The sequence below is a fragment of the Colletotrichum abscissum genome, assembly GCF_030869225.1.
Source record: "Colletotrichum abscissum strain IMI 504890 chromosome Unknown Scaffold_29.1, whole genome shotgun sequence".
Classification (NCBI taxonomy): domain Eukaryota; kingdom Fungi; phylum Ascomycota; class Sordariomycetes; order Glomerellales; family Glomerellaceae; genus Colletotrichum; species Colletotrichum abscissum.
Window position 1 is genome coordinate 173,205 of NW_026850198.1, and position 24,632 is coordinate 197,836.

Consider the following 24,632-nt stretch of genomic DNA (forward strand, 5'->3'; position numbering starts at 1 on the left):
TAGTCTGGAAAGATGAAGATGAAGAAGGTATCTGGGGTGGCTGGGAGCAGGCGATGGGGGCAGTAGGCGTGCTGTTTAGCTTCCAGCATCAGTTCGTGCTATCAGCCACCCCCGGTCAAGTCTGTCCAATGGGCTTACACCAAAGTGTTCACATGCCTCGTCGACAAGGGACGGATAAGGAACTCTTTGGAGATGGTCCAGTAAGCTTAAAGTCTCTCGAGGCACCTTAGTCCAGCCGGGCGTCGTGGGCTAAAAGTTCGAATCTCAGACATCCAGCAAAGAACGGATCGAGTCGAGATCTGCGGTGAAGCCAGTGGCTTTGAGGAGCAAACGGAGTGCGGGTACGTAAGGCAAGTCAGGTAGTCGAGATGAGGACGGAAGAAGTGTGCACAGTGAACTGAAGACGAAGAAGAGGACTGAGGAGAACATAGCTGGTGGTTCAATCATGCAGCTGGCCACAGCTGGGCACAGCTATGAATCCTTCTTTCGCCAGCTGTGAACCCACGATGTCTTATCTTATCATCAAGGCGGTATTATCTTATCTATATCTTATCTACATCTTATCCCAGTGTCCCAAAAGGTTTACAGCGAACTCTCCAAGTCAACCAAGTCCTTGAGCACCGCATCCTTTTCTCCCTCAAACTTTGCGCTCGCAACGAGGCCAAGCGGCCGCCTGCTCCGTCCACCACCATACCCGAAGTACCTATCCAGCGCAGCCTTCAACCCGGCAACGCCCAGCTGTACCAGCACCCAGTCCGCCCGGCTCAGCTTCGTCTGCAACTCGGTCGCCTCCTTGAGCTTGCCGGCATCGTACAGCTCCAGCAGCTTGACGTGCACCTTGGGCGTGAAGTTGGCAGCCGCCGCGATGACGCCGTTGGAGCCCGCCACGAGCCCGTGCAGGAAAAAGTCCGACTTGCCCGCGAACGCGGCGAAAGGCTGAGGGACGCGCTCGTCGTGTGCTACGCGGTGCAGCTTGCCGAGGTTGCCGCAGGTGAGCTTGCAGCCCACGACTTTGGGGTTCGAGGCCGCCAGGTCGGCGATGAGGTCTGAGTCGAGGTCGATGCCCGATGTCACGGCGGGGAAGTTGTATAGGAGGATGGGGATGGGCGATGCCGTTGCGACGTCGTCAAAGAACTTTTGGATCACGGGCTTTTGCATCGCACCGGCTATAATTATTCACAGAGCGGGTCAGTAATCTACACATTCGGATGTTCATCTTTGACGGCTTAGTGGCCCAAGAAAACTCACTCCAGTAACTCGGCGAAAGGACGAGAGCGTAGTCTGCCCCCGACTCCTTGGCTTCGGTGCAGAGCTGGATGGTTTCCCGTGTGCTCTGCGCGCCGCAGCCGGCAATGATGACGGCCTCGGGCTTCCCGTGTTGCTTGAGCACCTCGGCCGCCGTTGCGATGACCTGCTGTCTCTCCGAGTGGAGCAGATGCGGCGCCTCTCCGTTGGATCCCTGGATGACCAAGCCAGCCACGCCCGACTTAGCGAGCCGCGTAATGTGCGTCTTTAGAGCTTCAATATCGAGAGTCTCGTCTTCGTGGAAGAAGGCCACGACGGGGGCGTAGATGCCGCGAGGGGGTGCATGAGGGGCCATTTTGTCTGATCTGAGGTATTGTATGCAGTGAAATAAAATAATCTTAACAACACCAATCCATAATACCTACGAATTCCCTCATGGGAGGGATCGCTAGCTACTCTTATTTGGCCCATTCATCCCCATATCGTCCCTCCGCTGAAATGACATGCTTCGGTATTGACCCGTAAGTTTCGGAGCATTTGATAATCTCAAGATGGAGCACTCCATCAAAGTGGACTGCGACCCCGCGGGCCCCTCATCCGAGCTCGACTCACGCCGGTGCCGGACCCTTCACCGGGTTCCAACTCCGAGTCGGCTGGGGTCCCGAGATCCCTGGTCTACTACTCATACCTCGCCGTCGCGACTTTTTCGTCTCTCGACGAGAGAATCGTAGCTTCACTTATTCGCATTTTCACATCGATTCCAACAACTAGCCAACAATGGGTTCAGTTAAGCAGCAAACGTCAGCTTTCGAGCAAGCAGAGTTCATCCCGCCCGACGCCATCTTCGATGTCACCAGGCGCTACGTCGCTGACACGGATCCGAAAAAGGTCAACCTCGGCCAAGGCACCTATCGCGATGAGAACGGCCAACCGTGGATCTTGCCATCTGTGAGACTGGCAGAAGCATCCCTTGGAGAGCCTGGGCATGAGTATCTTCCCATCGCGGGATTCAAGCCCTTCCGCGATGAAGCCGTCAAGCTCGTTTTCAGCCCCACAAAGGCATTCGCAGAGAACCGTGTAAGTGTTTGCATCAAGCTACCCATTTCACCATAAACTGACCAACTTCACAGGTCGCATCATGCCAATCGCTCTCCGGAACAGGCGCCCTCCTCCTCGCCGGCCTCGCCCTGAAGAAGGCCGCCGCACACATCAAGACAATCTACATCACCGACCCGACGTGGTCCAACCACGAACTCCTCTTCGCCTCCCTCGGCTTCGAGGTGAAGCACCTGCCCTACTACAAAGACCGCGCCTTCGACTTTGACGGCTACATCTCGACCTTGAAGAGCGCCGAACCGTCTACCTCGGCCGTCATCCTGCACGCCTGCGCACACAACCCCACGGGCTGCGACCCCTCGCAGGAGCAGTGGAAGCAGATGGCCTCAGCCATCGTCGAGAGGCGAATCTTCCCCGTCTTCGACTCGGCCTACCTCGGCTTCAACTCGGGCTCCGTCGACGACGACGCCTGGGCGATTCGCTATTTCGTCGACGAGCTCGGCCTCGAAGCCGCCGTGTGCATGTCGTTTGCCAAGAACATGGGTCTGTACGGCGAGCGCGTCGGCGCCGTCACGTTTGTGGCCGACACGGCGGAGAGGACGAAGACGGTCAACTCGATTCTGGAGAACGTGCAGAGGGCGACGGTGTCGAATCCGCCTGCGTACGGCGCGCGCATCGCGGCGGCGGTGCTGGGGACGCCGGATTTCAAGGAGCAGTGGGCAAAGGACCTTATTACCATGTCGGGCCGCATCCGCGCCATGCGGAAGAAGGTATATGACGAGCTTAGTCGGCTGCAGACGCCGGGTGATTGGTCGCATATCGTGAAGCAGAGCGGCATGTTTGGGTACACGGGTATCACTAAGGCGCAGGTTCAGCACCTTGAAGGTTTGTCGTTCCCTCTTACAGAAACTATCGGTCTAGTTTGCGAGATACTAATGTTCGGTCTACAGAGAAATACCACGTCTACATGGCCGACACATCACGAATTTCAATTGCGGGTTTAAATGAGAAGAATGTAGAGTACTTTGCAAAGGCTCTTGATGAGACGGTTCGGAGTGTGCGATGATCGTGTATTAGCCATGATGTAGTGGAATTAGCATAGCTCATAATGATCACATTACACTGCCAAAGAATATTCTCATTTCAACGTCCGAAATCGCTATGTGGTCGAGTTTCTCTGAATGAAATGCACCGAAAGCACAATGCCGACGATCACTCAGACTAATCAGACCAAGGATAATGCTAACACATACCGAAGGCACTTACAGCAGTGACGCCGCCGCCCTCAGAGCGGAGCTCCGCCCTTCGGCTGCCCCTCCCGAAGCTGATAAGCCGAACCACCGACCCCGCCGCCCGTCAATCATCTCTCCGCGGGGGACGCTGAGGGGCAGAAGGGGGATTCTCGCCCGCATCTCATCGCTTATCGGATCCCCAAATGGCAGATGACAAAGGAGCTCTCCATCCCTCCTTTACTCACTCCGCCTCCACTTCGTCCTTCTATCCGTACTTTTCCATCTTGACTATGGAAACGCACCAAGTGGAGCATCCGCGACCAACGTAGGACGGGGATAACTGAATTCAAGTCAACGACTCTCTGGCTTTCTCTCCGAAGACACCTGCCGAGGGGAGCTCCGGCGATGAAATTTTGTGGGGGAAGGCTTCGGGTGATTGCCGTTTTGGGCTTATCGAGTGGTTGCCCGCGACCTTCGTGGGAACTTGTATAATCATCGCGAATTCCAGCTTCACTGAATTTCATCTCAATCCGATAGTACTCATTTCCATTCCGTCCATCTTCACGAAACCCTTGACATCTCTGAGAATCTGAAGTTCATACTTTCAGATACTTTCTTTTCACATTCAATAATACCCTTATAATCTCAGAGCACTAATCATCATGGGTTCACTTCCGGGCCCTGTGGGGGGAATCAGGATTTCCATCGACCGCGGTGGCACCTTCACCGATGTGAGTCTTGGTCATTTGGAAAGGGCCTGAGGTGATGAAGTACTGACGTCTCAGTGTGTTGCATCTGTCCCCGGCCAAGATGATATTCTCGTCAAGCTGCTTTCAGTCGACCCCAGCAACTACCCCGATGCCCCGGTCGAAGCGATTAGAAGAGTCCTGGAAAAGGCAACAGGAAAGGAATATCCCCAGGGGAAGAAGATCTCCTTGCGAGGTGTCGGTACGTGAAAGATTGCTTCGCCGGGCTATTGGCGCGTCCGCTGACAGTGGTACAAAGAGTCTATCAAAATGGGAACTACAGTAGCCACAAACGCCCTCCTCGAGAGGAAAGGAGAACGCACAGTATTTGCTGTGACGAAGGGCCTCAAGGTAAGACCAAGATTCAAGAACAGAACCCTGGGGACTTTAGACTGACAATCGACTTTCAGGATCTCCTACACATCGGCAACCAGTCAAGGCCGAAACTCTTCGACCTCGCCATTCGCAAGCCCGACGTACTATACTCAAAAGTCATCGAAATCCCAGAACGCGTGACACTGGACGCATGGTCAGAAAACAACAAGCCCGAATCCATCGACGTCTCTTCAGACCCCGCGCTCGTCACCGGCGTCACCGGTGAAGCAGTCCGGGTCCTCGAGCCTCTCGGTTAGTGGTCATCTCTTGAACAATCTCCCTCGCAAGGCGAGCACAAACTAATATATGCCCACATTTACAGACATCGAGGCATCCAGAAAGGCCCTACAAGAAGCCTACGACGAGGGCTACCGCTCCATCGCCGTCTGCCTCATGCACAGCTACACCTTCCGCGACCACGAGGCGGCCATCGCCCAGCTCGCCGCCGACATCGGCTTCACCCATATCTCCCCGAGCGCCGAGCTCTCCCCTGTCGTCAAGATCGTGCCCCGCGGTAACTCCTCCACCGCCGACGCCTACCTCACCCCCGAGATCAAGCGTTACATTGCCGGCTTCGAGTCCGGCTTCGAGGACCTCGCAAACAGCGGGTGCCGGTGCGAGTTCATGCAGAGCGATGGCGGCTTGGTCGAGTTTTCTGGTCTGTCTGGCCTGAGGGCCATTCTTTCTGGGCCTGCTGGTGGTGTTGTCGGCTATGCGAGAACGTGCTATGACGACGCGGATAAGACACCTGTTATTGGATTTGATATGGGCGGCACGAGTACTGATGTTTCAAGGTATGGCGGATTGAGAATCACTTCGTGAAGGCGATACTGACACATGGCCCTAGATACGCCGGCGAGCTCGAGCAAGTCTTCGAGACCACGACGGCCGGTGTCATGGTCCAGACTCCGCAGCTGGACATCAACACCGTCGCGGCGGGCGGCGGCAGCATTCTCAGCTGGCAGAGCGGCATGTTCAAGGTCGGACCCGAAAGTGCCTCCGCTCATCCCGGCCCGGCCTGCTACAGGAAAGGCGGTCCCCTGACCGTCACCGACGCCAACGTCGTCCTCGGCCGCGTGAGGCCCGAGTTCTTCCCCAAGATCTTCGGTCCCAACGAAGACTTGCCCCTGGATGTCGACGCCAGCAGAAGTCTCTTTGAGGAGCTCACGGCGAGCATCAACAAGGACGAAGGCACCACCCTGACCGTGGAGCAAGCCGCAGCTGGGTAAGTGACACTATGATACCGGGTCTCATTTGCCGCCCCTGGATTGACAAAGTCACGCAGCTTCCTCGACGTCGCCAACGAGTCCATGTGCCGCCCCATCCGCACCCTCACCGAAGCAAAGGGCTACGACGCAGGCCTGCACAACCTCGCCTCCTTCGGCGGTGCCGGCGGCCAGCACGCCTGCGACATTGCAAAGACGCTCGGCATCTCCCGCGTCCTCGTCCACAAGTACTCCTCCGTCCTCTCCGCCTACGGCATGGCCCTCGCCGACGTCGTCAGCGAGGAGCGCAGCCCCTGCGCCCTGACCTACACCGAGGCCAACCTCGCCACCTTCGCCTCGGAGCTCGACAAGCTCGTCGAGAGAGCGGGGGACGTCCTCCTCATGCAGCGTATCCCCGAGGAACGCATCGTGAGCGAGCGATACCTCAACATGCGCTTCCAGGGCAGCGATACCCCGCTCATGATCCAGGAGACGGCGGCGGCGCCCGGCGGGGGATACCTCGAGGCCTTCAAGGACGCTCACCAGAAGCAGTTTGGGTTCCTGCCCGTCGGCCGCGATGTTATTATCGACGACTACCGCGTCCGCGCCATCGGAAAGACGACGGTGCAGCTCCCCGTCCCTTGGCCCAAAGAGCTTGCTTCCGCGGAGGCGACGGCCGCGCCGCCCGCCAAGACGACAAAGCAGGTCTACTTCAAGGGTTTGGGCTGGTCCGAGACGCCCGTGTACGGCCTCGCGGGCCTGACACCGCATACCAAGATCGCTGGCCCGGCACTCATCATGGACGACAAGCAGACGATTGTGGTGATCCCCGACGCCGCGGCGACGGTGCTCTCCGAGACGGTGGTGATTGACGTCGCGGTCGGGACAAAGGAGACCATCTCCACGACGACGATTGACCCGATCCAGCTGTCTATCTTTGGCCATCGGTTCATGGGCGTCGCGGAGCAGGCCGGTCGCGCGCTGCAGAAGACGAGCGTGAGCACTAACATCAAGGAGAGGTTAGATTTCTCGTGTACCGTGTTTTCGCCTGATGGCGGGCTTGTGGCTAACGCCCCTCACGTCCCTGCCATGGTAAGTTCCTGGAAGACACCCCAGGTGATGGTAAATGGGAAGACTAACATGATTTAGATCGGAAGTATGGCCTTTGCTGTGAAGTGGCAAATCGACCACTGGGGCGACAACCTCAAGCCAGGAGACGTCATCCTCTCCAACGCACCAGTCTGCGGCGGCACCCATCTCCCCGACCTCACAGTGATCACGCCCGTCTTCAACGCCGAAGGCAGCAAGATCATCTTCTGGACCGCCTCCCGAGGCCACCACGCCGACGTCGGCGGCATCCTCCCCGGCTCCATGCCCCCCAACTCCAAGGAGCTGTGGGAGGAGGGCGCCGTCATCAAGGCTTTCAAGGTCGTCGAGGGCGGCGTCTTCAAGGAGAAGGAGCTCACCGACCTGCTCATGGCGCCGGCGCACTCGCCCGGCTGCTCCGGCACCAGGTGCCTCCGCGACAACATCTCCGACATCAAGGCGCAGGCGGCGGCGAACCACCGCGGAAGCCAGCTGATCCACGCCCTGATTGAGGATTACGGTCTCGACGTCGTTCAGTTCTACAGCAAGTCACTTCTCTTCAACCACAGCTTTGAAACTTCCCATACTGACACCCCAAACAGTGGAAGAGATCCAAGGCGCAGCCGAGCGCGCCGTCCGCGACATGCTCAAGACGATCCACGAGCGCACGGCAGGCAAACCCCTCGAAGCAATCGACTATATGGACGACGGCACCCCGATCCAGCTCAAGGTCACAATCGACCCCACCACCGGCGGCGCCGTCTTCGACTTCCACGGCACCGGCCCCGAAGCCTACGGCAACTGGAACGCGCCCATCGCGATCTGCAACTCGTCCATCATCTTCGCCCTCCGCTGCATGGTCGACGCCGAGATCCCGCTCAACCAGGGCGCCATCCGGCCCATCGACGTCCAGGTCCCCGAGGCCTCGCTGCTGAAGCCCACAGAGCACGCCGCCGTGTGCGCCGGCAACGTCCTGACTTCGCAGCGCGTCGTCGACGTCATCTTCAAGGCGTTTGGCGCGGCCGCGGCCAGCCAGGGGTGCATGAACAACTTGACCTTCGGCACGGACGACCCGGAGACCGGGTTCGGGTACTACGAGACCATCTGCGGCGGCGCGGGCGGCGGGCCGAGCTGGGACGGCGTCAGCGGCGTGCACACCAACATGACCAACACGCGCATCACGGACCCGGAGTCGCTTGAGCGGCGGTACCCCGTCATCCTCCGGCAATTCTGCCTGCGCGAGGGAAGCGGCGGGAAAGGAGCTCACACGGGAGGCGACGGCATCATCCGCGATATCGAGTTTAATATCCCGATCAAGGTCAGCATCCTCAGCGAGAGGCGGGCGTTTGCGCCGTACGGTATGGCGGGCGGCGAGGACGGGCAGCGGGGCCGTAATGTGTGGGTTAAGAAGAGCGGGCGCGTCGTCAACCTCGGCGGGAAGAACACGGCCATGATGGAGGCGGGCGATCGCATCGTGATCATGTCGCCTGGTGGTGGCGGGTATGGACGGCCCGAGGACAGGGTCGAGGGGAAAGCGAAGCCGGCGGCTGCGTTTGTGGGTGTTGCGAATGGAACGGTTGATATGATCCAGAGCATGGGAGAGTCTGCATAGAGAGAGCATCTTGGGACGGCGTTGGGTTCATTTTTTATTGTAATATCTGGAGTCATCTTTTGCCTGATGCTGTCACGAAATATTCTATCAAACATTTGCCCGTTATTCGAACGTCCAATGATGTTTACATGAATGTCACCATTGGGTTCTCTGACTACAGTCTCAACACATTTAAAGCTTCAAGTCAGGATTCTCAAGTCTCTTCAACCCAGACTTACGAGAAGCCTAGCTTTCGAGTTCATCTAGCCTTTAGTCACAAGGTGAAGTCAAGTCACTCAAAGTAGCAAATATCAAGCCTTGCAGTAAAACCCTGCTCTGTATTCATTCCTTTTTCGCTATGCAGTCAATTCTCTGTTCCGGGCGTACTAAAAATATGGGCGAAAAACTCGCCACCGTCGCCTTAATCCTCTCGGTCAATCGTGGTATCATGAGCAAACAAAAAATCGCTTTTTGGTGCCGCCCCTTTTTCTTTTCTTCTTGCCTTGCTGTCCCGGTCCCTCCCGTCTCCCTTTTTTTTTCTACTCCAGAAACTGCTCAGTGTGGACGGAAAAGCATGCCGTCCCATATATAACAAGTGATTTTCGTGGTCAGATTATCGACTCTCGGGTTGACAACCCTCTTATACACAAACCCCCGGCGGCTTTTGTTGACGACACCCTTGGTCTAATGTAAGGCGTAGGATGGTGGTGTCGCGAGTAACACCCCCGGTCAGAGTAGCCATCCCCAAGGTGAAGCCTAATTCTCCAAGACCTGATCCTTCCTCACTGTAAGTCCTGGATGCCGTCGTGGTAGTAATTCTGGTGATAATCGTTGATAACGGCGGGTTGATGAAGATACGAAGCCATAATTAGGTCGTCACTCTATGATACGCTAGCGCTGGCGCTTTCGCTATATGCTTCAAGCTCCCTAAGACTCTGCATAAGAGCGGCTTCCTTGAGATCTTCGGTCTCTTGACTGTAGACCGCAGCTGATGAATCGGTCGTGTAATTGGGCGCAGTCTCAGCAGCCTGAGAGACCTGCGGCTGGATGTGCTGCTGTTGAGGTTGGTGCTGCGGCTGTTGAGCATGGTGTTGCGGCTGTGGCGTTCCCGGGTGAGAATGATGCTGGATGTGGGAATGCGTCGGCGTTTGTGGCTGAGTTTGTGGCAAGCTGTGAGATGTTTGTAATTGAGCAGCGGTTGCGGCATACGGTGAGGAAGCTGGCAAAACTCTAGCATGGCTCGGTGTTGCTTGTACTGGCGTGGCAGGCGGGCCTGCTGCAGCAGCATGCGTCGGTGTCGTCGCATGGGCGGCCATGTGATGCGAGACCTGGGCAGCAGACTGTGACGGCGTGCTCGGTGCAGTCGCTGGTGTCACGCTTGCTCTATTTTGTTGAAGGTGCTGCACATGTTGTGCGTGTTGTACATGCTGTGGATGCTGCGGGTGTTGTGCATGTTGAGGGTGGTGGGGATGCTGAGGATGCTGTAATCCGCCCGCAAGTGTCATGATACCCTGTACCCGAGCTTGCTCCTCCTCTGAGTTCATCCTAGCTCGCTCCTCAGCCTCCTTGCGGGCAGCTTGTGTAGGTGCCCTTGTCTTGAGCTCGCCTGTGACGGCTTGCAGATAATACGGCATCTCGGAGTTTGTCTTGAGGAAGAAGAGCTTCAAGTTGCGGGCCTTGTCTTTGAGCTGGACTTGCGTTCGATCTTTCAGTATGTTGGAAAGAGTGCCCTCTGCACCAAACAGAGACAGAATTTGGCTCCAGTGAGGTCCCTGGACCATGTCGAGACCAGTCATGAGGGCCTTCTCCTCCTCTTGAGTCCATGGGCGTCTTGTCGAAGTGGTGCCTTCCCTTCTCTGCTGGTTATTGGTCTTGCTCAAGGCAGCTTGGCGGGCCCTGTCGTAAAGCACAGCACTAGGTAGGCTCTGACTAGGAGGCAGCTTTTCGTTACTCTCATGAGCCGTAGGCTGCGGTGGTTGTTCCACTGGTGGCGGGTATCCGTAGTATGGCGATTGTTGCTGGGTTTGTTGCAGGTGTGAGAGGTATGTCGTCTGCGTAACCGGAGCGGCGCCCGTCGGTGTGGGTACGGTTGGCTGATAGGGCGCTGGAGACAGGTTGTTTAGAGTAGTTCGAACGTACTCCTGTGTGCTCTGTGCAACAAGGGCGAGAATATCATTCGTCGCGTCTTGAGTTTCAGTTGTGGTACCATTTGTGGTTGGCGCCGGGGGAGCGGCTTCAGGGGCAGGGGCAGGTGGTTCGGGGGGCGGGACACTGCTCTCAGTCGTCGGAACTGGCGGCTGTTGTTCGGTAGGTAATCCATCGACCGGTTCACTGGGGAGGTATTGCGCAACAAGTCCATCTGTAGCCTCCAGTAATGATGAGATTCCGAGGTCGTCGAGATCGGGTGGCATCGATGCGTCGAGGTCTCCGTTTGTCATAATCTGAGGAAGATCGATGCCGTGCCTCGAGGCCAGTCCAGAGACCGACTGTAGCTTTTGGCGCAGGTACACATTCAGTTGGTGAAATAAGTCTTCCTCCGGGTAGCCGATCTTCAGTAGAACTAACTCAATGTATCAGTCATGGGCCCCATCAGCCTTTGCACTCGACAACTTACCAGTATCTGGGAGTCCTGACGCGTAAGTAATCAGGGACGTTTTGCGCTCCTCCACAGATGTCACCAGGGCTCTCTCTTCAGCAGTCAAGTCAGATCCTTCGTGTCTTGCCTTTAGCTTATCTTCCAGACTGGACGAGAAAGCCTGGGCGATCAACTGGTCAACAGGCCCGGACTGATTCGCTGATGTCACGGACTCGATGACTAGTTGTGTCTTGACTGCGAGGAAGAGCTCAGAGATATCGTGCGAAATGCCCTCGGCGCCTGGCGGGAAGACGGTGAAAAATTTGTCCTCCAGAGCCAAGAGCTCGTTCGAGCCGAGTTGGTGTTCGCCGTCGAAGGTGAAAAGTTCGCAACAGAAGCTGGCGAGGTTGGCGACTTGGATATCGGTGAGGTTATCCGGCGCAGTCAGATCAAGCACTGCGGGGTCCAAGATAAGGTCGGTCGTGGAGTAAATCGATCGAGTTTGCCGGAGCAGAGACTTGAGTGTGCTGAAGGACTTGCAGAGGTCTGATTCTCTGTCTTGTAACTGCTGATAAACGTCGTGGTAGACATGCTGCGACATGATTACGAGAAGTTGCATAGCCTGAAGATTGAGATATGATTAGCGGCGCCTCCAGAGCTGACGAGACCGCCACGTACAAAGTTTGACAAACAGGAGGTGGTGATGCGCCTCATCAAGGCCGAAGGCTCAGAGAGAACAATGGCATGTGTGTCAGTTGACGGGGCAGAGTCTTGCGACACAGACGCCAAGTGATCTGCCGTCATGTCGACATCCGTGACGCCGTCCAGACCCTCGACCTTTCCTATCTCATTGTTCATCTCGTTGCTGATGTCCATCATCACACCCTGGATCATGGCGTCCATGTCAAATCCGAGATCGAGAGCCGCATGGTCGTCGTGATTCTCCTCCTGAGGTTGCTCGTGAGTTTGCTCCTGTGGTTGCTCTTGGGGTTGATCTTGGGGCTGCTCTTGGGATTGCGCTTGAGATGGCTCTTGAGATTCTTCGAATGCTTGTTCGAGTGATCTCTCGATCGACTTCTCAATTGACTTCTCGAGTGATTCCTGGAGTGATTGCTCGAGTGATTTTTCAAGTGATTTCTCAAGTGATTGTTGCTCCGGGGTTTGTTGGGGTGGTTGATCGTCGTCAACTTTCAGCCTCTTGGACTCGGCCTCGGGGTCGTCTGCGCTCGAATCGCGGGGTCGCTTCAGTGGGAACTGAGGGGTCTCGCCCAGATTGGTGGTGACAGTCGGGGACTCCTGTTTCATTTCTGGTCCTACTACGGCAAGTCAGCCTGGTTTGCGACGCTTGCGAAGACGTGCCTCGGGTGCGTGCAAGTTGGTTCGAGGCCGGGTGAAGATCTTTTGCTTAGTGGGATGGCGGGAAAGGCAAGCGCATACCTGTCGGCGAGTGCGCCTCAGGCTTGGCGGCCTGAGCCGACTCGGCAATAGCTTCAATGCCCTCCATGAGCATCGAGAAGCACGGAGACAGCTTTTTGGGGTCAGTCTGGTCGCCGTGCAGCTCAATGGCGGGGGGTCAGTCGTGATCTTGACGGTTCTTGGACTGAGACGGAAAAACTTTTTGGGAGAAAATCCGAGCGCCGATGCCCTTATAATCTGCCCCAAAGAAGATGTCACTCCCGATACACAGGAAGGAGCGATTTCTCAAAAAAATTCACCGCTGCTTCCCAGTAAAGAATGACTACTGATTGGCCAGCGCAATCAAAATGCAACTTGGTCCATGCGTTCGGTCTCCACTCTGCCACTTTATCGCAACGATTTTTTTTTTCTTGTCCCCTGCCCCTCGGAGCCGCGTCCACCTGCACGCCGAATCCAGATGGCCATCCCAACCCCTCAATTTTTTCCGTTCTCGAGACGGGAAGCTCAAAGCCTTCTAGGTTGGCTGTTGTCGAATTCTTTTCTGCCTCAGAGGAATGGGCCAATAGAACCACTCAAGCCTCACCCTACCTGGATAGTAAACCACATACCTTGTCTTTCATCGCATACTTTCTTTTGTAAATGCTCAAATCATACAGTCTGTCACACAGCAACGGACCTACCTTTTCTTAAGGGACAATCATGTTGCTGCCATCCCGCATGACGTCATTCCCCAGATTCACCCCTTTCAGTCTGGGGTTCTTGGAGATTGATGACCAGGGGATCAACATGATATGTCACTGGCCCATTCTGCCAATCACGACCGCCAGGGATGAGTTCCTTCTCACAGTTTGACGAGCCTTCTCAGCTGGATACACGTGATCATGTCAAGCATTCTCTTGAAAAGTGAGCGTTCATCAAGAGTATGGACTATAATTCTCATACTCGAGACGTGATGTACAGTACGTGTAGTCGGTGGTAGTAGCATCGAAGAGTCTTACTCCATCTCTCAGTTTGGAGCCTGGAGTCAGGCTCAGATGGCTGTCAGCTTCAATTAAGCAGGTACGAAGCTCATTTCAATGCTATGATTGATGCTTCATTCACTTGGTCGTTCCTTCATCGTGATGAAAGACCAGCCTGGCGTTCTTTCCTCCAGGCGTGATTCAAGTTCGAACCTCGTGCCTCCCAATTTTGCATCGTTTCGTTTCATTAGACAAGATACCTACCTACCTACTTTTGTTCTTTCTCCTGCCGCTGACACTCCAGTCCCTTCTCCTCCTTCGCGAGTGATCAAGGTGCCTACCTATCTACCTAACGAAGCATCGGAAAGCATTTCGACATGTCGGCCAGAAATGGTGCTTCGGGCATCAGCAAAGAGGATCCCGAAGCAGACAAGAAGCTGCTAGGCAAGCGCAAAGAAGTTCTGGTAGGAATATTGAGGCGTTACCTGAACCATCCGGACACCAAGCATGATCACATCGACGCTTTAAGGGATGCTCTCCTTCCCAAAATTTCTTATCTCAGCGACATTGATGCAAGACTTGAACTCGCCAAGTCTTGGTGCCGCAGTTCGCATTCGGCCTATTGCAAGTATCATAGAAGAGACTTTGAAGTTGTGGATAAACTGGCGTGGGCATCACTCATGATGGCGCCGATGGAGGCCATTCGCAAATTCCACGATGAAGAGTGTACGGACGATGGATATCCTTCACAATCAGATATGTGCTACCTCGGAGAGTCTGCTATTTTTCTTTCCAGGATGATTGGAGAGCGTGAGTTGCTCAAAACACCTTGCAAGAGATCAGCGAGCCAACACTGGTGAATTATAGTGTTTCCCAAACGTGGTTATCTTCCGGCTCACCATTACGAGCCCAAGGATGGCCTCAACGCGGTCGAAGTAAAGGACCATCCGAGAGGCGATATCAAACAAGCTATTGTAAGTTTCCGCACGGCCCACAAGCATATTTGTGCAGGTACTGATCTGCTCAGTCCGCTTCTTCACTCCAAGACGAGAGCACTTGCGTTGTCACAAAGTCTGCCGACCCCAGGGTTTGTCTGGTCCTTCCTTTTCCTACTTCGCAAACTGCTGCTTCGTTGGAGTATATCTTGCATAAAGACTCGGGAGACATTTTTGGCTTTGAGATTCGCAAGTATCTCGCTGTTTTACAGTCGCTGGCTACCGTCTTCTCTTTGGCGAACATGATCTCCCTCAACCAGATACTCTCGAAATGGTGGGCGAAGGCGTGGATTGCCCTCGAGCCTATCTCATAAACCGACTGCTCCATCCGGCTCCGGCTTAGATGGCTCCGAAAAGCCGTGTTTGATCAGGAAAGGGATCATAGTGTTGGCAGGCTCGAATCTGTCCGAGGGTCCTACGCCAAAGTGGTGTGCATCGACATGGACCCCCGCATGGTCTCTCGGGAGAGACTCACTCAGTCTGGAAAGTCTCTTCGCATGGTCCACTTTGAAACACGTGAGTCCGTCGAGGACGGCTATGAGTTCGACATTACTGCGGCCAAGAAGGAAGATCTCCCAGACTTTGGACTGCTCAAGGTTCGGTACATCCTTTCCATAGCTTTGTCACCGACGGGCGAGGGGCTAGCCGAGGACGATCAGCAGTGAGTTGCAAGTCACAAACATGGGGAGGAAATACGGATGGCAACCGAAATGGATGTAACATCAATATTAATGGACAATAACGCTGGGGGTTACAAGGGAAGGCTTGCTCAAATCGACCACAGAATAGGAAATCCTGCCACTTCTCACGGCCACAATGTTCACTGACACTAATCGCGACAGCTGACTCTGAAGAACACTTAGTGCGATGAGCGTAAAGTTATACTCTGATATATGTCGATCCATCGCAACTTTTAGTTCGAGCTCAACAACCTAATCAGTCCGGATACTCGATGCGGTAGAGGAGATGCGGCAGAAGAGCATTGCTCGCCACTTAGTACCAAGCCCCAGCTTCCGCCAAGTGACCTGGACTCGCGAGTTGCATTCCATGTCAAGTATTAAAACGACCAGAATGACTTTCCATTGGCTACAAAGCTTCGAGGATTCCTAGACAAAAGGTACCTGAGAGCCGCTTGAGTCCTTGGGAGCCAGCATGTCGGTACTCTTACCTACGGGGGGCGTGTCCGAAGACAACAAACATCCTGTCTTCAACCTGATTCGTTGGGCAAACTGCTCAGAAAGGACCCCTGAACTGACATTGTAGTTCAAGCTGCTTTGCCGTTGACGGTGTGAACCCTTGGCGAGGATCCTGCCTCGGCGTCTGGATCTTATCGTCCATGGTTCTTGGAGCAAGGACGGCGGCCGTCACGGTCATTGTCACGCAGCCATTATCATCAGATTGTATGAGAAGATGAGCTTCCTGGATTGCTCCAGCTAACAGATCAATCAATTACACTGTCTTCAGTTCATATGGCGGGCTCCGGGCGAGCGGTTCTGTGGAAGGGTCCCCCGCAGATGCCCGCAGATGGGGCCGGCCGGCTGCATAGCTGACTTACACCACGAGCGCAGGGCTTGGTACGCCAACAGATGTCACAGTTCATTCAGCAAAACTGGCGAGAATCACGCTGCTCTGGATCAATGGCGTTCTATGGCATCAAACCAGCATGTCGTTGAACCCAACAACAGCTGACACAATAAGCTCACGTCCGCCCCGTACGGACAGAGGGAACAGACGGCGGTCACGGGGGTACTCTACGTATCCCAAAGGAGCCGCAAAAGTGCGGGGGTCCGGGGGTCAAGCAGATGGCCAAAACACCGCCCGGCGGGCTTGTGGAGGGCGGCTTAGCTTAGGACCATCCGAGGTAATCCCAAAAAAACACCAACGAGAGAAACAGTGAACCAGATCGCACCGCGTCTATTGGACCAAGAGATGAGAATAAAGTGAGTGGCGCCTAGCAACTTTGGACCATTGACAATTTGAGCAAGGGTGTAATTGGGAGCGGCAGCCCCAGAAAATAGAACTCGATGAGAAATCGCGGCCGACGCTTGTGGGCAATGCAAGTGCGGATCCGCACAGGTGAAGCAAGGCGGCGGCGGAGGCGGCGGGCGAGTTCGCAGCCTCACGGGACTTGGGATGGGGCCCATGGACGATGGGAAGGGGGTTCGAATGTCTCGGCTCTTGGCGTTGGCAAGTTGGGGAACGAGTTTCTCTTCCGGACACCGGGGCCCGGTTCGGGTTCCGCGCGAAGGAATTCCTTTTGGGTGCATGCAGAAATGGCAACTGCTCTTCGGAACGAATTTGGGAGTTTTTGATGGTTGTCGGAACCGAGGGTGGAAAGAGTGATTCCGACCAGTTTGGGGGCGAGTGGTTACATAAGAGACTGGGGACTGTAGTTTATGCAGTGTAGGACGAATACAGTTACGTGCAGGGCTGAAGACATATTTTGGGACCTATTTCGTCTCAAGGGTCAGAGGGCTGACTTTGCGTGATTACCTATGTTGATTCATAGCTATTGACACGATACATGCGATTCAAGAAACTTTGATAGATGGGTTGTTACCTGATCTATGTGCGGTCCCGCGTTCAGCTGGAGTAAACGCTATAGAGATGTGCCAGGGTACGATTACAGACAAAAGGCAATGAATAAGCTCCGTGTAGCCGCTGTGAAACTGCCATCAGACCGAAGAGACGAAGAAAAGCTCACCCCACAAAATCCCCAACAGCAAAGCACTCAAGCAAGCGCTTCGGCCAAGAGGGTTCGTCGCTGTCGAATGATGTCGGGGACAAGGAAGGCAGCAAAGGAAGTGCGACAGGGGGATTCGGGTCGGGGGCGCGGCAGGAATTCGATGGAGGGGCAACGAAGGGAAAAGGGGGCGTGTGTTCTATATCGGGGGATGTCGATATATCACTCTGCAAACGCCGCAAAATTCCCATCCCGCTGTCCTGAGACCCTTTTGCGGGCTTAGCTAATAAATCTATATCCACCTTTTGGGTTTCTTCGGTGCGGGGGATCTCTGAGCAGAAGGGCTCGCTTGCATTTGCACCGAGCAGAGAGGCCCGGGGAATGGGTAGTAAAGACACCCCGAGAGAAGAGGAGTTTCAGTCTTTAAGACCTCAAAAGCTCGTGGTAATTAAGTACCGCAGTCTTCTCCCGAGTGAATGTTCAGTATTTCGAGCCCCGTTATCTCTACACCTAATGTCATTGCTTAACGCCGCACGACGGAGCTACCCTGCCCCCCTTTGGAGGTGTAGGAGTTAAGATGCCGCGGATGATCGAGCCAAGACACCGTGAAGAAAAAACTTGGAGATGTATGTACATGAGTGTGGGTCGGGGGGTTTAGGTATCCCATGTCCGCGCCCCAGTATCCAGTGTGCAGAGCCCGGTATGGAGAAGTCCAAAGAAAAAGGTAATCTCAATCGTACCGGTAACCTTCAAGGTGGCAGGTCGGGGACCCGGGGCCCCAACATTTCACGGCCAGCCACCGAGTCGACGCAAGGTACGGCGGTACGGCGGTACGTCTGTAGAGAACGCGTGCGTGTGTCGTCAAGGTGGGAATGAAAAGGTGGGGTGGAGGGGAAAGGTGCCAGTTATGCCAGGCGGAAGTTCTGGGGCACCCAACGACCAAGTCGAAGTGTGAGGAATCGTGTTTCGTCCCATACTGCTTATCCCATGCTGCGTATGCCGGGCTGGAACGGGACCGTCATTCTGACTCGATTGTCACGGAATGGTTTGGGTATCACAGCACGTTGGGGGTGTAGTTCAACTTGCTGACTGCAGGCAACCCGCTCGGAAAGCATCTGAAAACACGCGCCGGCGAACTTCCGCCCATCCATCCAGAGCTTACATACTATGTACGGAGTACAACTGGGAGCAAACGATGGAACGGGCATCCAATAGTTCATCGTCTGATCATCTCTTGGAGGATGGCTTAATGCCGAAAGAATCCGGAGTTATAGTAGTTAGACTTCTTTTGATTCGGCATTTCTAAGCGTGCCATGGCTACGACACATTGGTCCCGAGCTCGAATTCCGATGTGTTTGATAGCTGCTCAGCTACAGTAGCATAGTTGCACTGTAGCACGGTAGTCGGCAGGGATCGGCGAGGAGTAGCTGCAGCGCAGAGCCCGTCTGTTCCCTAGGTGATGCCATTTGTCATAGTATCCTAAGCAGGACCCTCGGGCAGATTCAATAGCTGGGGAATAATCATTAGTAGAGAGACAAAAAAGAAGATGTTTGGTGTGTGTGATGAAGCGCTTTGAAGCGGGTGTGGCTGCTGCATCAAGACAAGACCAGCAATTTGAAATGTGCTGATTGGTTGGTTGCGCAATGGAAGACGCAACTTGTGATGGAGAAAATGCGGGGTCGACAAACTGCAAGAGAGGGGAAGCGGAGAGAGAGAGGGGTTTGTAGCTCTGGGGCGTGGCAACCTCTCATATGTATCTCAAGAACAAGAGCAAACAAAGCATGGTAGATATTCACAGTATAGAGGCAAGAAGAGAGAAATCAAAAGGTGGCAACAGACATATGGTCGAGCACAACTTACCTCAGAGCCATCTAGTCCGATATCATCACGACAGTTTCGCGATTCTTCTTCCTAACCTGGGGCCCCGGGGAATGGGAACGCGGAACTCAATTCCCACCGAACGGAACCCACAGTGACACACACCCCTGGGTGACATTCTGGTAAACTTGGGCCGAGTCGAACAGGCATCACCTAGTGGCAGTCTTGATCTACCTTACTGGTAGTCTCTGAGTCCCAGTGAAGACCTGCTGTCAGCCAGCACAGCACAGCAACGCACCGGTGGATAGCGTATTGCTCGTCCGGCGTAAAGGGAACGAGGGAAAGCAAAGGATAGGAAAGGAAAGGAAAGCCAGGCGTTGGCCCGAAGCGGCGCCCACCTTTCCCCGTTTACCTTAGCTCGAGGTCCCATCTTGCATCCATCCCTTGCAAGTTGCTGCCCCTCCATTTCTCCCCTTCTCCTTCTCCCCTCCAACACTAACAAATCGATTACTGTATGGGAGTCCACCCTAGCTTGTCAATATCTGGTGTAGGTACGAAGTACCCCCCCCCCCCCCCAACCCTGTTCATTGACAGCATGCAGATGCGTGTCTGGCCCCCCAGTGTGGAGATCTCAAGTCCAGTCCAGTCCACCGAATGACCGTGTTTGACGTTGCTCCGGCCCATGGGGGGCTTCTCTCACGTTCCCTTTCATCCCATGCCCATCCAATCTGCGGTTCCGGTACCAAGTACGGATAGACCAGGCCTCGGTTTTAGTGTTAGATTACTATCTTGCAGACACTCCAGTCTCCCCTTCCCCTCATCCTTACGCAGTACCTACCCTACTCTGAGTCTGGAGTCTTCCCCTCCATCCGTACACCCTCCTGCCCCCCGGGCCCCACCGTCGTCGAGCAAGGTATCGCCTTCGCCTCCTTGACCCTTCACACTCCAGTCTCTAGGTCTCTGACATTTCGTCCCCTCCACTGCCTTTGCGCCGCGCGGTATACCGTATCACTTTCGGACTTCTCTCCCCCAGCTCTGCTCTGCTCTGGCTGCTCTGTGCCCCCCCGGACCCCGCTTTATATACAGTCTGTGATCCCCAGCTTCGTCTTTCCAGTTTCTCTCCCTCCCTCTCTCACTTCTCACTACTCTCAACTCACAATCCCATCCCAATCCAAACTTTTTCTTCTTTCTTCCGTGATACCAAATACCCTTCCACGTTTCGTACTTGTTTTCCACAAAAATCACACACAATGGGTTTGTCCGTTGAGCTCAAGACCCCGGTGACGGGCGCCTACAACCAACCTACTGGACTGTGCGTATTTTCCACCCCTCAATCCTTATCCCGCCGCCGCTTACCCCGCGAGCAATGACGACCTCGAAATCACCCAGTCTAACATATCGTGATTCTCTAGCTTCATCAACAACGAGTGGGTTGAGGGTGTTGACAAGCAGACTTTCGAGGTCATCAACCCCTCCACCGAGGAGGTCATCACCTCCGTCCACGAGGCCACCGAGAAGGATGTCGACATCGCCGTCGCCGCCGCCCGCAAGGCCTTTGAGGGCGAGTGGAGAAAGGTCCCCCCCAGCCAGCGTGGTTACCTCCTGAACAAGCTCGCCGATATTGCCGAGAAGAACACCGACCTCCTGGCCGCTGTCGAGTCTCTCGACAACGGAAAGTCCATCTCCATGGCCAAGGGCGATGTTGGTGCCGTTGTCGGCTGCTTGAGATACTACGGAGGCTGGGCCGACAAGATCGAGGGCAAGACCATTGACGTTGCCCACGACATGTTCCACTACACCCGCTCCGAGCCTGTAAGTCGCTGTCATTCTTGGTACAATCCAGAACCGCCAGCTAACAAACCCTCTCCAGATCGGTGTCTGCGCCCAGGTCATCCCCTGGAACTTCCCCCTCCTCATGCTCTCCTGGAAGATCGCCCCCGCCCTGGCGACGGGTAACACCATCGTCATGAAGACCGCCGAGCAGACTCCCCTGTCCGCCCTCGTTTTCGCCCAGTTCATCAAGGAGGCCGGCTTCCCCCCCGGTGTCTTCAACCTCATCAACGGTTTCGGCAAGATCGCCGGCGCCGCCCTCTCCGCCCACATGGACGTCGACAAGATCGCCTTCACCGGCTCCACCCTCGTCGGTCGCCAGATCATGAAGGCCGCCGCCAGCTCCAACCTCAAGAAGGTCACCCTCGAGCTCGGCGGAAAGTCCCCCAACATCGTCTTCAACGACGCCGACATTGAGCAGGCCATCTCCTGGGTCAACTTTGGCATCTACTACAACCACGGCCAGTGCTGCTGCGCCGGCACCCGCATCTTCGTCCAGGAGGGCATCTACGACAAGTTCCTCGCCGCCTTCAAGGCCCGCGCCGAGCAGAACAAGGTCGGCGACCCCTTCCACCCGGAGACCTTCCAGGGCCCCCAGGTCTCTCAGCTGCAGTTCGACCGCATCATGGGCTACATCAAGGCCGGCAAGGACGAGGGCGCCACCGTCGAGACCGGCGGCGAGCGCCACGGCGACAAGGGCTACTTCATCCAGCCCACCATCTTCAGCAACGTCCGCCCGGACATGAAGATCATGCAGGAGGAGATCTTCGGCCCCGTCTGCGCCATCGCCAAGTTCAAGGACGAGGAGGAGGTCATCAAGCTCGGAAACGACACCACCTACGGCCTCGCCGCCGCCGTCCACACCACCGACCTCAACACCGCCATCCGCGTCAGCAACGCCATCAAGGCCGGCACCGTCTGGGTCAACTGCTACAACATGCTCTCCTACCAGGTGCCCTTCGGCGGCTTCAAGGAGTCCGGCATCGGCAGAGAGCTCGGCGAGGCTGCTCTGGCAAACTACACCCAGAACAAGTCCGTCGCGATCCGTCTGGGCGGGGCGTTGTTCTAAGCCGTGGAAAGGCTTGGTTGGAAAGGTAATGAAAACTGGGGCTTATTCCGGCGCAAATGTGTACATGACCTTGATGTAACTTTTTTCTTCTCGTTTCAAACATCACGTTGAATGATACCAATAACACAAAAACAATCAAAATTCTCCTGTCCTGTATGAGTGTTGTGAATGTGATGAATGATCCGACCAAGTCCAATGCTGACGGCCGGAACGGAACGGCCTGCTCACGACGCCTTGATCCACTTCCCCGGCGCACCGCCGGCCGGCTTCCTAGGCGTATCATGCGCCCTACGGTATCCAAACGGCCCGCGAGCAAGCACGTTCCATCAAGCCCTGGTTTCTGGGGCCCAAAATCCAAGTTCTTGTAAGTGTATACGCTGTTGTTCATATTTCCCAAGTATTACATTGCTCGGACAACAGTACTTGTTCCAATCGCGCATCTAGTGGAACCAGCGAAGGGCGTCGCTATATTCTCACTCGAACTCATAACCATCGGTAATCGATCTGGGTCTCTAGCACGACATGTTTACAAGACCTACGCAACCTTCAACCGACACAACACCGCCTCATTCCGATCAACCGGGCTCCCAGGCCCACAAACCACCGTAAAATTATGCCAATCTCTAGTGGCATCAACATCCAACCCCTCCACAGCCTCATACCTCTGCGCCATCCTCGCAATCACGTAACCCGCCTCCGTCAGCGCGAGCTGCTGCCCGATACAAATCCTCGGCCCGCCGTTGAAAGGCACGAAATGCCACGCCGCGCTCGCGGACCCTCTCTTCGTCTCCCATCTCTCCGGCACAAACTCATCCGCGTCCTCGCCCCAGAGATCCTTGCGCCGGTGGAGCACGTGCGTGCTGAAATTGACTTCCGTCCCCGCGGGCACGAAGATCGGGTCGGTGCCGCGGGGGCCGCCGCCGGCGGGGAGGGTCGTGTCGACGAGGGCGCGGCGGGAGTTGAAGGGGACCACTGAGTGGAGGCGGAGGGTTTCGGAGAGGATTGCTTGGAGGTAGGTGCACTGCTTCAGTGACGCGAACGTCATTGATGTTTCTGAAGGATCCATGGAAGAAGAGCAAGGTCCAAAGGTTGATGTTATCTCCGCGCGGAGCTTGGAAAACACGCGCGGGTTGCGAACGAGGCAGTACCAGACCCAACTCATCAGCGAGGCGGTGGTATCCCGTCCCGCGGCGAGCAACCCCAACACCTGCTCGCGGACTTCTTCGTCCCCTCCCCCGCCGGCGCATCGTTCTCGAAGAACCTCCAGGAAATCGTACCGCGCGAGGGAGGAACCCTGTGCTTTCGCCGCGTCTGAGGCGGCGACGGCGGCGTCGACGAAGGCGTGGAGCGTCGCTACGCAGGAGCGCAGGTCTTTGTTCCCGTAGAGCCAGTAGAAGCTCCGGAGACGCATGCGCGTGCCGAGCACGGCGAGGAGCTTTTCAAAGGCGTGGTTGAAGGCCGTTCCCGGGTGGGAGTTGTCGTTGCGGAGGCGGGCGGAGAGGGTGCGTGTGCTTTGGCCTAGGAAGAGTTCCGTTGCGGAGTCGAGGGTGAGGCAGGGGAACAGGGAGGCGAGGCTCACGGGGGCGGACCACGTTCCGTCTGCGGCGTTCGTGTTGGCGATGGTTGTCGCGGTGGTCCCCTTTTCGATGCAGAGGAACAGCGTCTGGACGTGCGCCTCGAGCAGGTCCAGCCTGGAGACGTTATCGCGGCTGAAGAGAGGCCTCATCACCTCCCTGGCGGAGCGCCACGCCGGTCCGTCGGCCGCGAAGATGCTCCGGCCCAGGACGGTCTTGAGGTTCGTGCTGCGGGCGAGGCCCATTCCGAAGTCGCGGAATTGCGTGGCGAGGAGGGCTTGGATGTTGCGCGGGTCGGCGGTGACGACGTTTGTTGTGCCGAGCAGGGACGTGCGGAAGGTGTAGACGCCGCCGTTGGCGTTGGTGTTGGGTTTTAGATTGCTGTTGTTGCTGTCACCGTTGCGACGGAGGGCCGCGAAGCGCGCGGCGACGTGGTCTGGCGTGCGCTGCTCGCGGTCGGCGCGGAGGGAGGCGAGGACGACGTCGAGGCCGAGGGGCCATTTTGAGGGCTCGGGGGGTGCTGGGTGACAGGAGAGGGTGCGGGCGCGTCTGGCGTGGGAGATGTTGTGGTGGAGGGTGAGGAGGAGGTGGATGATGAGCAGGAGGAGGGGGATGAGGGTATAGAGCGGGATGTTGTGAAGATGATGATGGAGTTTGAGACTTGGGAATTGGGCCATTGTGGTGATGGAGAATGTTTGAGATGCCATGTTACGTTGAGTTTCTATCTGGGGTCTGCGGGATGCTTCAGTTGAGAGACGTACAATTGGTCTCTTACAGGCACGATGACTTAGAATGATATCATCATCATCACCATTACAAAACTTCAACTTCACGATGATTGCTGGCCATCTTGATGGGAAGCGTGTAACAAGACCCCTCCAGCGTCTGCGCAGTTATTGGTCTAACCATCAATATCACTCAACGTCACCGATTTCGATCGACCCTTAGCCAACGTGCTCTAGAGGGTGCTTCGCATTGGTCCGAAAGCTTGAGCTGGTGGACATGACATGGGAATCTAATCAGAGGGTCCATCGCGAGGTGGGAGACGTCCCTGATCCGAGGACAGGGGACTTTGCAGACGAGAATGAACGGGGGAATGACACATGGGTACCCCCTGGATGCGGTCCGCTGACTCGGACGTCAACCGCTCTCCTGGTAAGTGACAGTTCTGGGGGTC

The 24,632-nt window shown here is 55.8% G+C and overlaps 7 protein-coding genes across 7 annotated transcripts; 4 read left to right on the forward strand and 3 right to left on the reverse strand.

Moving 5' to 3' along the window:
- Positions 1 to 582: 582 nt before the first annotated feature.
- CABS01_10949 (uncharacterized protein) lies at positions 583 to 1,600 on the reverse strand (the record flags this gene model as incomplete). Its single annotated transcript, XM_060544304.1, has 2 exons — positions 583 to 1,166; positions 1,249 to 1,600. 2 exons carry the CDS (start codon positions 1,598 to 1,600, stop codon positions 583 to 585), a joined length of 936 nt encoding a protein of 311 aa, XP_060398580.1.
- Positions 1,601 to 2,022: 422 nt separating this feature from the next.
- On the forward strand, positions 2,023 to 3,367 carry CABS01_10950 (aminotransferase class I and II; the record flags this gene model as incomplete). Its single annotated transcript, XM_060544305.1, has 3 exons — positions 2,023 to 2,322; positions 2,376 to 3,186; positions 3,252 to 3,367. 3 exons carry the CDS (start codon positions 2,023 to 2,025, stop codon positions 3,365 to 3,367), a joined length of 1,227 nt encoding a protein of 408 aa, XP_060398581.1.
- An 828-nt stretch (positions 3,368 to 4,195) lies between these two features.
- CABS01_10951 (hydantoinase B/oxoprolinase) lies at positions 4,196 to 8,557 on the forward strand (the record flags this gene model as incomplete). The annotated part of the gene is made up of 9 exons (XM_060544306.1): positions 4,196 to 4,264; positions 4,319 to 4,481; positions 4,539 to 4,630; positions 4,690 to 4,906; positions 4,977 to 5,448; positions 5,502 to 5,879; positions 5,940 to 6,951; positions 7,009 to 7,465; positions 7,548 to 8,557. The coding sequence occupies 9 exons, from the start codon at positions 4,196 to 4,198 to the stop codon at positions 8,555 to 8,557; spliced, it is 3,870 nt and encodes a 1,289-aa protein (XP_060398582.1).
- Positions 8,558 to 9,417: 860 nt separating this feature from the next.
- CABS01_10952 (myb-like DNA-binding domain-containing protein) lies at positions 9,418 to 12,621 on the reverse strand (the record flags this gene model as incomplete). The annotated part of the gene is made up of 4 exons (XM_060544307.1): positions 9,418 to 11,096; positions 11,151 to 11,733; positions 11,790 to 12,424; positions 12,549 to 12,621. The coding sequence occupies 4 exons, from the start codon at positions 12,619 to 12,621 to the stop codon at positions 9,418 to 9,420; spliced, it is 2,970 nt and encodes a 989-aa protein (XP_060398583.1).
- A 1,242-nt stretch (positions 12,622 to 13,863) lies between these two features.
- CABS01_10953 (uncharacterized protein) lies at positions 13,864 to 15,327 on the forward strand (the record flags this gene model as incomplete). Its single annotated transcript, XM_060544308.1, has 5 exons — positions 13,864 to 14,296; positions 14,354 to 14,460; positions 14,694 to 14,755; positions 14,867 to 15,142; positions 15,324 to 15,327. The coding sequence occupies 5 exons, from the start codon at positions 13,864 to 13,866 to the stop codon at positions 15,325 to 15,327; spliced, it is 882 nt and encodes a 293-aa protein (XP_060398584.1).
- A 4,905-nt stretch (positions 15,328 to 20,232) lies between these two features.
- CABS01_10954 (aldehyde dehydrogenase) lies at positions 20,233 to 21,881 on the forward strand (the record flags this gene model as incomplete). The annotated part of the gene is made up of 3 exons (XM_060544309.1): positions 20,233 to 20,294; positions 20,395 to 20,794; positions 20,853 to 21,881. The coding sequence occupies 3 exons, from the start codon at positions 20,233 to 20,235 to the stop codon at positions 21,879 to 21,881; spliced, it is 1,491 nt and encodes a 496-aa protein (XP_060398585.1).
- Positions 21,882 to 22,416: 535 nt separating this feature from the next.
- On the reverse strand, positions 22,417 to 24,132 carry CABS01_10955 (cytochrome P450; the record flags this gene model as incomplete). Its single annotated transcript, XM_060544310.1, has 1 exon — positions 22,417 to 24,132. One exon carries the CDS (start codon positions 24,130 to 24,132, stop codon positions 22,417 to 22,419), a length of 1,716 nt encoding a protein of 571 aa, XP_060398586.1.
- Between the last annotated feature and the right edge of the window lie 500 nt (positions 24,133 to 24,632).